This window comes from Phyllobates terribilis, unplaced genomic scaffold (genome assembly GCF_046119375.1).
Source record: "Phyllobates terribilis strain yellow unplaced genomic scaffold, ASM4611937v1 Scaffold_3__8_contigs__length_932513732, whole genome shotgun sequence".
NCBI classification, from domain to species: Eukaryota; Metazoa; Chordata; class Amphibia; order Anura; family Dendrobatidae; genus Phyllobates; species Phyllobates terribilis.
Window position 1 is genome coordinate 20409372 of NW_027362763.1, and position 11202 is coordinate 20420573.

An 11202-nucleotide genomic window follows, 5' to 3' on the forward strand; every position below is an offset into this window, starting at 1 on the left:
GTTTTCTCAACTGTGTGGCCTGGCAGCTAGAGATTTACAAGACCAAACACTGCTTCCCATGTAAGAATTGCAGCGTATCCGTAAGGTGTGATGTGATGGGGCTGCGGATTAGCCCGGGGCTGCGTATAAGCCCGGGGCTGCGGATAAGCCCCGGGCTGCGGATAAGCCCCGGGCTGCGGATAAGCCCCGGGCTGCGGATAAGCCCCGGGCTGCGGATAAGCCTCGGGCTGCGGATAAGCCTCGGGCCGCCAAGAAACCTATTGGTGCCTAGAATAAATGAGCGACTAAATTCACAGGACTCTGGGGCAGTGGACACATCAGTAGCGGCCGGACAAGAGCCCCGCGACCCACATCCTCCTGTGCATTGACCGACTCATCTCTAGGACCATGTCATGGGACACTTTGAATCTCTGACCATCCCTTGCGGCTGTATAGTACAGCCCGCATCCACTACTAATGGCAAAGGCATATCCCATGAGTGGGGACTCATTGTACAAATAGTAACATCCATATCCTCTACTTCTTTCTAATAACCTGCAATTCTGGTCCTGAGAAAGCAACAAGCTGGGCATCTTAATCTGACTAAACAAGCCCGCCAGTTACCTCTGTGCCTTTTTTCATCCAGCTTCACAGAGCAGAACAGACGGCCCTATTCTTACCTGATAAAACTACACTTCCCAGCAGCTGCCTGCTTCTTCTCAGTGCTGCAGGTCTCTCCCTCCACTCTCCTGCCAGCTTCCTGATAGCGGTGGATAGATCTCAACATAGACCATTTTTATTTCCATGGATAAGATGACAGCTGATATTTCTGAATGTATCAGGGCCGCACATGCCCTGAGGTGAGATGAGAAGAGAGACTCATCACAGGCGGCTCTTGCAATGGCTGTGAGATTTCTCCTCCCTCTTTTCTAATGAGTCTTGTTATTATCGCTTTTTTTCCTGCTTTTGCAATGGCTGTTGGATGGGCTATGCACCACAGTGCCCATGCACCCGGACTCAGGCCCGGAATGGACTGACATGGTAGCGCGTCAGGAATGGCAACACGCCCTTCAGTGATGTGCTCCAGGTCCCCCGCTCCGGAAGCTCTTGTCGGACCACATGAACACGTGGTGGCGCCCGATAACAAGGCGCATCTCGTTTGTAAGTACACAGAGCTGTGTCCTCCGTATAAGAATGCACCTGTCCCCCTCTCCACCACACTCCCTGAGGAAGCTAGCTGCGAAACGGCGTTGGAGTGGTGAGAGGGGGCAGTGGGATGTGGAGTTGATCTTTTCATTTATTTATTATGATCATGTTCATATCATAGTGTGTAATAATATCTATTCACGCTAAGGGGCTCTTGATGTAGTAAATCCCATGGAGATCATACCAATGGATTAATCATGTCTATAAGGGATATTATCATGAATTCTATGAATCATTTGATTAATTCATTACAATATCATAGTTATGCACTAGCACTTTTTGTGTCTGGTAATTCTCATGTTTATATTACTCATGATCGTATATCAAGCACTTGCACTTTTATATCCTTATCCCTTTGACCATGTTCTACTACAGTCAAACACACAGCTGAGATTTATTATAACCAAGAATATAGAGACATGCCTCCTCTGGTATCCCCTCGCTCCCCTCGTTTGAGCTTCATTTTTAAGTTTTCAGTGTTATATGTTTTTTAATTTGTTTATGTCTGGGCCGTTTCGTGTTTTTATTAATTGTCATAATAAAAAATAATATTTTCTATGATCTTGAGTGTCGGGTGCATATCTTTATCAGGTTGTTGATCACAGGCGGCAGTCTGAAGCATCACTCAGGGGGCTGCACGGAGCAGGCTATCCAGGCGTCTTCTTGCTGAGTGTCAGGACATTGTGTGTGGGTGGGCTGAGGCCAACACTGTCCCTCCTGCACACCCCCCGAGGCTCTTACCTCCTGCTCAACCACTATTCAGGAGGATAGGCTGCCATACACAGAACAGAGATTACTCCTACTGCAAGAAGCCAAAGTAGCCATGCCAGGAGTGGACGGCTTATGTCTGTAGGGCGCAGAGCCGGGAAGTACAGCCAGTGCTGCTCCATGGGGTCTGGGTGCCATCAGCTTTACATGACACTGGGGCCCGGGTGTGTCTTCTGTGCAGATAACCGGGCTGTGTGCAGTCCTCCAGGAGGGGCTGAACCTTTGGACAGACTGACGGCTGGAAATGTGGAGAGACGGCTTTACAGCACCGGGGTGAGCTGCAGACTGCGTCCTCATTCCCATATTGTGCCTGTAGTCTCAGAACTGCCGGCGGCTCCTGCGCCCCAAACACAACCCCTTCCTTCCATCTCATAACAGCCAGCTTACAGTCTGTACAGCCTTAACCCCTTCATACCCACCTCCTGACTGCAGCTATTTAAATGACATTAACCCTTTCCACGTATCTCCTAAATGCGGCTTATCCCATCCCCCTATATTTGCCACAAGTATTTAGCTCCTAGTTCTGAAGCCCCAACCTCTCCTGCATAAAAATCACTTAAAAACCAAATTCATACGTCCATGAAAGACGGTCTGAGTATGTGATGGACAGTGATGTCCATACTGACCGTAGTCTCCTGACCAGGACTAGTATGGACTGAAACAATGGAGAATGCCTGCACCACCCTTTAGGCAGCTAATGACCGCACCTGATAAACTTGGGCAGAATACACTATATGTACAGTACAGACCAAAAGTTTGGACACACCTTCTCATTTAAAGATTTTGCTTTGATGACTGCTTTGCACACTCTTGGCATTCTCTTGATGAGCTTCAAGAGGTAGTCACCGGAAATGGTCTTCCAACAATCTTGAAGGAGTTCCCAGAGATGCTTAGCACTTGTTGGCCCTTTTGCCTTCACTCTGCGGTCCAGCTCACCCCAAACCATCTCGATTGGGTTCAGGTCTGGTGACTGTGGAGGCCAGGTCATCTGGCGAAGCACCCCATCACTCTCCCTCTTGGTCAAATAGCCCTTACACAGCCTGGAGGTGTTTGGGGTCATTGTCCTGTTGAAAAATAAATGATGGTCCAACTAAACGCAAACCGGATGGAATAGCATGCTGCTGCAAGATGCTGTGTATCCACCTGACTTCTGCACAACACAACTGATGGTCTCAACCCCATTTATAAGGCAAGAAACCCCACTTATTAAACCTGACAGGGCACACCTGTGAAGTGAAAACCATTTCCGGTGACTACCTCTTGAAGCTCATCAAGAGAATGCCAAGAGTGTGCAAAGCAGTCATCAAAGCAAAAGGGGGCTACTTTGAAGACCCTAGAATATAAGACATATTTTCAGTTGTTTTCACTCTTTTTTTGTTAAGTATATAATTCCACATGTGGTACAGAAAAATGAGAAGGTGTGTCCAAACTTTTGGTCTGTACTGTATGAACTTTGTGTGTGCATTAAAATATAGAAAATCAATCCAAAAACAAAGATAGTGAAAACTGCTCTCACTGATTCATTAAATAAAAAGTCCGGTATTTCATCATACAGATAAAACCCGTAGTATTTGCCCAAAAGGTGGAGAAGGCATTTTCCATAGATTATAGAAATATAGAAGAGTTTACATCTCCACTCAGCAGATAATAGAAATATAGAAGAGTTTACATCTCCACTCAGCAGATAATGGAAATATAGAAGAGTTTACCTCTCCACTCAGCAGATAATAGAAATAGAGAAGAATTTACCTCTCCACTCAGCAGATAATAGAAATATAGAAGAGTTTACCTCTCCATTCAGCAGATAATGATAGAAATATAGAAGAGTTTACCTCTCCATTCAGCAGATAATGATAGAAATATAGAAGAGTTTACATCTCCGCTCAGCAGATAATAGAAATATATTAGGGTTTATCTCTCCACTCAGCAGATTATAGATATATATTAGGGTTTATCTCTCCACTCAGCAGATTATAGATATATATTAGGGTTTACCTCTCCACTCAGCAGATTATAGATATATATTGGGGTTTACCTCTCCGCTCAGCAGATAATAGATATATATTAGGGTTTACCTCTCCGCTCAGCAGATTATAGATATATATTGGGGTTTACCTCTCCGCTCAGCAAGGAGATGATCTCCAGGGCGCACTCTACGATTCTTCTGGTGATCTCGTTCTGATCTTTGTTCATTCTTGGGGGGTCATTCAGAAGGGGGGTGTTTTGGATGATGTGGAGGGGTCTGCTGGTCCTGCGTCTTTAGGATGGTGGGAGAGGCTGGAGATCACAGAGAGGACATCATTAGTAATATACAGACAGGTTGTCGGAGTGTTCACTCACTCATCTCTACAATGTGATGGAAATCTTGATGCTTCCAACCACAATTTCCACATTAGAAGAGTAACACGAGGACATTTCCCCAGAAAATAAAGACAAAGGAATACTATTCACGCAGCGAGCTGTGCCCCCATATCAGCGCGGTGTCAGGCCCTGGGAAAGGAACCGCGAGAGGAAAGTGAAGAGTGGAACAATTCTGCAACAGAAAAAACGGTTTTATTATGGAAAGAGTAGTAAAGCCACAATAGATGAGAATTCTCAGGACGGCGCTGAGTCGTTTCCGCTGCTCGGTGAAAACCAGCATCAGAATACAGCGGAGCCTCCGTCCAACACCAAGAAGCGAGGGCGGACCTGCACTAAAGTTCCTGAAACATGAAAACTTATGGCCTTCAGAAAGGGTTAATGAGAAAAATGAGGGACAGCCCTGCAATTCCCGCGCAGCAGATGGTGCTGCACTGACAAGGGCACGAGGACTCCCCCGTAATCAGGGGACACACCGGCCACCAGATGAGAACATGGGATAAAAGCTTCCAGCGTATCGGACCCCGTGTGCACCGAGGGGTCCGGAGTAAAAGCTAATGATACGAGGAGTCCGACCTGCGCCCAGGACTGACGGAGACCAGAAGAAAAGTCCCCAAGAAGCGCACACTGGCCGCAGTGCTGAAACGCATAGGGGGCCACCAAGATGTCAGGGCCGGACAGCGGCGGCCCCCGCACACGGCAGTCAGGGCTGTAATCAGTGTGTGGTTTTATATAGGAGGCAGTGATCGATCGGGGGGGGGGGGGTGGCTGTATATGGGGGGTGGGGCAGTGATCGGGGGGTGGCTGTATATGGAGGGCAGTGATCGGGGGGGCTGTATATGGGGGGCAGTGATCAGAGGGGGGCTGTATATGGGGGGCAGTGATCAGAGGGGTGCAGTGATCAGAGGGGGGCTGTATATGGGGGCAGTGATCGGGGAAGGGGCTGTATATGGGGGCAGTGATGGGGGGGCTGTACATGGGGGGCAGTGATCGGGGAGGGGGCTGTATATGGGGGGCAGTGATCGGGGAGGCTGCATATGGAGGGCAGTGATCGGGGAGGGGCTGTATATGGAGGGCAGTGATCAGAGGGGGGCTGTATAAGGGGGGCAGTGATAGGGGGGGCTGTATATGGGGGGCAGTGATCAGAGGGGGGCTGTATATGGGGGGCAGTGATCAGAGGGGGGCAGTGATCGGGGGGGCTGTATATGGGGGCAGTGATCGGGGAGGGGGCTGTATATGGGGGCAGTGATGGGGGGGCTGTATATGGGGGCTGTGATGGGGGGCTGTATATGGGGGGCAGTGATCGGGGAGGGGGCTGTATATGGGGGGCAGTGATCGGGGAGGGGGTTGTATATGGGGGACAGTGATCGGGGAGGGGGCTGTATATGGGGGGGCAGTGATGGGGTGGGCTGTATATGGGGGCAGTGATCGGGGAGGGGGCTGTATATGGGGGGGCAGTGATGGGGGGGAGTGATCAGGGGGGCTGTATATGGGGGCAGTGATGGGGGGCTGTATATGGGGGCAGTGATGGGGGGCTGTATATGGGGGCAGTGATCGGGGAGGGGGCTGTATATGGGGGCAGTGATGGGGGGGCTGTATATGGGGGGCAGTGATGGGGGGGCTGTATATGGGGGGCAGTGATGGGGGGGCTGTATATGGGGGGCAGTGATCAGAGGGGGGCTGTATATGGGGGGCAGTGATCAGAGGGGGCTGTATATGGGGGGCAGTGATCGGGGAGGGGGCTGTATATGGGGGCAGTGATCGGGGTGGGCTGTATATGGGGGGCAGTGATCGGGGGGGCTGTATATGGGGGCAGTGATTGGGGGGGCTGTATATGGGGGCAGTGATCAGAGGGGGGCTGTATATGGGGGGCAGTGATCGGGGTGGGCTGTATATGGGGGGCAGTGATCGGGGTGGGCTGTATATGGGGGCAGTGATCAGAGGGGGGCTGTATATGGGGGGCAGTGATCAGAGGGGGGCTGTATATGGGGGGCAGTGATCGGGGTGGACTGTATATGGGGGCAGTGATGGGGGGGGCAGTGATCGGGGGGGCTGTATATGGGGGGCAGTGATCGGGGGGGGCTGTATGTGGGGGCAGTGATTGGGGGGGCTGTATATGGGGGGCAGTGATCAGAGGGGGGCTGTATATGGGGGGCAGTGATTGGGGTGGGCTGTATATGGGGGCAGTGATTGGGGAGGGGGCTGTATATGGGGGGTGCAGTGATCGGGGAGGGGGCTGTATATGGGGGCAGTGATTGGGGAGGGGGCTGTTTATGGGGGCAGTGATCGGGGGGCTGTATATGGGGGGCAGTGATCGGGGAGGGGGCTGTATATGGGGGGCAGTGATCGGGGAGGGGGCTGTATATGAGGGCAGTGATTGGGGAGGGGGCTGTTTATGGGGGCAGTGATCGGGGAGGGGGCTGTATATGGGGGCAGTGATTGGGGAGGGGGCTGTATATGGGGGGCAGTGATCGGGGGGGGGGCAGTATATGGGGGGCAGTGATCGGGGAGGGGGCTGTATATGGGGGGTGCAGTGATCGGGGAGGGGGCTGTATATGGGGGGCAGTGATCGGGGAGGGGGCTGTATATGGAGGGCAGTGATCGGGGAGGGGGCTGTATATGGGGGGCAGTGATCGGGGAGGGGGCTGTATATGGGGGGCAGTGATCGGGGAGGGGGCTGTATATGGGGGGCAGTGATCGGGGAGGGGGCTGTATATGGGGGGCAGTGATCGGGGGAAGGGGCTGTATATGGGGGCAGTGATCGGGGAGGGGGCTGTATATGGGGGCAGTGATCGGGGAGGGGGCTGTATATGGGGGCAGTGATCGGGGAGGGGGCTGTATATGGGGGCAGTGATCGGGGAGGGGGCTGTATATGGGGGGCAGTGATCAGGGAGGGGGCTGTATATGGGGGGCAGTGATCGGGGAGGGCTGTATATGGGGGGCAGTGATCGGGGAGGGGGCTGTATATGGGGGGCAGTGATCGGGGAGGGGGCTGTATATGGGGGCAGTGATCGGGGAGGGGGCTGTATATGGGGGGCAGTGATCAGGGAGGGGGCTGTATATGGGGGGTGCAGTGATCGGGGAGGGGGCTGTATATGGGGGGCAGTGATCGGGGAGGGGGCTGTATATGGGGGGCAGTGATCGGGGAGGGGGCTGTATATGGGGGGCAGTGATCGGGGAGGGGGCTATATATGGGGGGCAGTGATCGGGGAGGGGGCTGTATATGGGGGCAGTGATCGGGGAGGGGGCTGTATATGGGGGCAGTGATCGGGGAGGGGGCTGTATATGGGGGCAGTGATCGGGGAGGGGGCTGTATATGGGGGGCAGTGATCGGGGAGGGGGCTGTATATGGGGGGCAGTGATCGGGGAGGGGGCTGTATATGGGGGCAGTGATCGGGGAGGGGGCTGTATATGGGGGGCAGTGATCGGGGAGGGGGCTGTATATGGGGGCAGTGATCGGGGAGGGGGCTATATATGGGGGGCAGTGATCGGGGGGGCTGTATATGGGGGGCAGTGATCAGGGGGGCTGTATATGGGGGGCAGTGATCGGGGGGGCTGTATATGGGGGGCAGTGATCGGGGAGGGGGCTATATATGGGGGGGCAGTGATCGGGGAGGGGGCTGTATATGGGGGCAGTGATCGGGGAGGGGGCTGTATATGGGGGCAGTGATCGGGGAGGGGGCTGTATATGGGGGCAGTGATCGGGGAGGGGGCTATATATGGGGGGCAGTGATCGGGAAGGGGGCTGTATATGGGGGCAGTGATCGGGGAGGGGGCTGTATATGGGGGGCAGTGATCGGGGAGGGGGCTGTATATGGGGGGCAGTGATCGGGGAGGGGGCTGTATATGGGGGGCAGTGATCGGGGAGGGGGCTGTATATGGGGGGCAGTGATCGGGGAGGGGGCTGTATATGGGGGGCAGTGATCGGGGAGGGGGCTGTATATGGGGGGCAGTGATCGGGGAGGGGGCTGTATATGGGGGCAGTGATCGGGGAGGGGGCTGTATATGGGGGGCAGTGATCGGGGAGGGGGCTGTATATGGGGGGCAGTGATCGGGGAGGGGGCTGTATATGGGGGCAGTGATCGGGGAGGGGGCTGTATATGGGGGCAGTGATCGGGGAGGGGGCTGTATATGGGGGGCAGTGATCGGGGAGGGGGCTATATATGGGGGGCAGTGATCGGGGAGGGGGCTGTATATGGGGGCAGTGATCGGGGAGGGGGCTGCATATGGGGGGCAGTGATCGGGGAGGGGGCTGCATATGGGGGGCAGTGATCGGGGAGGGGGCTGTATATGGGGGGCAGTGATCGGGGAGGGGGCTGTATATGGGGGCAGTGATCGGGGAGGGGGCTGTATATGGGGGCAGTGATCGGGGAGGGGGCTGTATATGGGGGGCAGTGATCGGGGAGGGGGCTATATATGGGGGGCAGTGATCGGGGAGGGGGCTGTATATGGGGGCAGTGATCGGGGAGGGGGCTGTATATGGGGGCAGTGATCGGGGAGGGGGCTGTATATGGGGGCAGTGATCGGGGAGGGGGCTGTATATGGGGGCAGTGATCGGGGAGGGGGCTGTATATGGGGGGCAGTGATCGGGGAGGGGGCTGTATATGGGGGGCAGTGATCGGGGAGGGGGCTGTATATGGGGGGCAGTGATCGGGGAGGGGGCTGTATATGGGGGCAGTGATCGGGGAGGGGGCTGTATATGGGGACAGTGATCGGGGAGGGGGCTTTATATGGGGGGCAGTGATCGGGGGGGCTGTATATGGGGGGCAGTGATCAGGGGGGCTGTATATGGGGGGCAGTGATCGGGGGGGCTGTATATGGGGGGCAGTGATCGGGGAGGGGGCTATATATGGGGGGGCAGTGATCGGGGAGGGGGCTGTATATGGGGGCAGTGATCGGGGAGGGGGCTGTATATGGGGGCAGTGATCGGGGAGGGGGCTGTATATGGGGGCAGTGATCGGGGAGGGGGCTATATATGGGGGGCAGTGATCGGGAAGGGGGCTGTATATGGGGGCAGTGATCGGGGAGGGGGCTGTATATGGGGGCAGTGATCGGGGAGGGGGCTGTATATGGGGGGCAGTGATCGGGGAGGGGGCTGTATATGGGGGGCAGTGATCGGGGAGGGGGCTGTATATGGGGGGCAGTGATCGGGGAGGGGGCTGTATATGGGGGGCAGTGATCGGGGAGGGGGCTGTATATGGGGGGCAGTGATCGGGGAGGGGGCTGTATATGGGGGGCAGTGATCGGGGAGGGGGCTGTATATGGGGGGCAGTGATCGGGGAGGGGGCTGTATATGGGGGGCAGTGATCGGGGAGGGGGCTGTATATGGGGGGCAGTGATCGGGGAGGGGGCTGTATATGGGGGCAGTGATCGGGGAGGGGGCTGTATATGGGGGCAGTGATCGGGGAGGGGGCTGTATATGGGGGGCAGTGATCGGGGAGGGGGCTGTATATGGGGGGCAGTGATCGGGGAGGGGGCTGTATATGGGGGCAGTGATCGGGGAGGGGGCTGTATATGGGGGGCAGTGATCGGGGAGGGGGCTGCATATGGGGGGCAGTGATCGGGGAGGGGGCTGTATATGGGGGGCAGTGATCGGGGAGGGGGCTGTATATGGGGGCAGTGATCGGGGAGGGGGCTGTATATGGGGGCAGTGATCGGGGAGGGGGCTGTATATGGGGGCAGTGATCGGGGAGGGGGCTGTATATGGGGGGCAGTGATCGGGGAGGGGGCTGTATATGGGGGGCAGTGATCGGGGAGGGGGCTGTATATGGGGGCAGTGATCGGGGAGGGGGCTGTATATGGGGGCAGTGATCGGGGAGGGGGCTGTATATGGGGCAGTGATCGGGGAGGGGGCTGTATATGGGGGCAGTGATCGGGGGGGGGGGCTGTTTATGGGGGGGGGGAATCACGCAGATTGGCTGTTGGGGACAGAACAGACGGAGCAGGTCGGGCGCCGCCGCCATCGGCCGATCTCATCACCGCACATAGACCCATCCCCCGCCCCTCACCGCAATCACCGGAGCCGCGTGCGTCCTGTATACAGCGGCTGACACCAGAGACAACAGCCCGCACCGCCAGCGAAGCCACAGCGGAAAGTGTGGTGACGCCAGCACCATGTGACCAAAAGGGGCGGAGCTCAGCATAGAAAAGTGGTGAACAAGGACCTGATGTGACGTCAGTACCATGTGACCGGGACACGAGGGCGGAGCTTCTCGATGACATGAGGAGACTGAAGATAACTGACTGTTCTGCTCCTCTCCCGCCCCCTGTCTGCTCCTCTCCCGCCCCCTGTCTGCTCCTCTCCCGCCCCCTGTCTGCTCCTCTCCCGCCCCCTGTCTGCTCCTCTCCCGTCCCCGCCCCCTGTCTGCTCCTCTCCCGCCCGCGCCCCTTGTCTGCTCCTCTCCCGCCCCTTGTCTGCTCCTCTCCCGCCCCTTGTCTGCTCCTCTCCCGCCCCCTGTCTGCTCCTCTCCGCCCCCTGTCTGCTCCTCTCCCGTCCCCGCCCCCTGTCTGCTCCTCTCCGCCCCCTGTCTGCTCCTCTCCCGCCCCCACCCCCTGTCTGCTCCTCTCCTACCCCCGCCCCCTGTCTGCTCCTCTCCCGCCCCCACCCCCTGTCTGCTCCTCTCCTACCCCCGCCCCCTGTCTGCTCCTCTCCCGCCCCCACCCCCTGTCTGCTCCTCTCCTACCCCCGCCCCCTGTCTGCTCCTCTCCCGCCCCCGCCCCCTGTCTGCTCCTCTCCCGCCCCCGCCCCCTGTCTGCTCCTCTCCCGTCCCCGCCCCCTTTCTGCTCCTCTCCCGCCCCCGCCCCCTTTCTGCTCCTCTCCCGCCCCCTGTCTGCTCCTCTCCCGCCCCCGCCCCCTGTCTGCTCCTCTCCCGCCCCCGCCCCCTGTCTGCT

General features: G+C 56.9%; 1 protein-coding gene across 1 annotated transcript in view; it reads right to left on the minus strand.

Moving 5' to 3' along the window:
• The window catches only part of LOC141258708 (uncharacterized), a 53633-nt gene extending 43162 nt beyond the window's left edge, over positions 1-10471 (minus strand). Inside the window, exons 1-2 of the mRNA XM_073673730.1 lie at positions 10320-10471; positions 4069-4230 (exon numbers count right to left, since the gene is read on the minus strand). Of these exons, the coding sequence (XP_073529831.1) occupies positions 4069-4146 (78 nt within the window). The 5' untranslated portion in view covers positions 4147-4230; positions 10320-10471. The remainder of the gene's footprint in view (positions 1-4068; positions 4231-10319) is intronic.
• Positions 10472-11202: the final 731 nt, after the last annotated feature.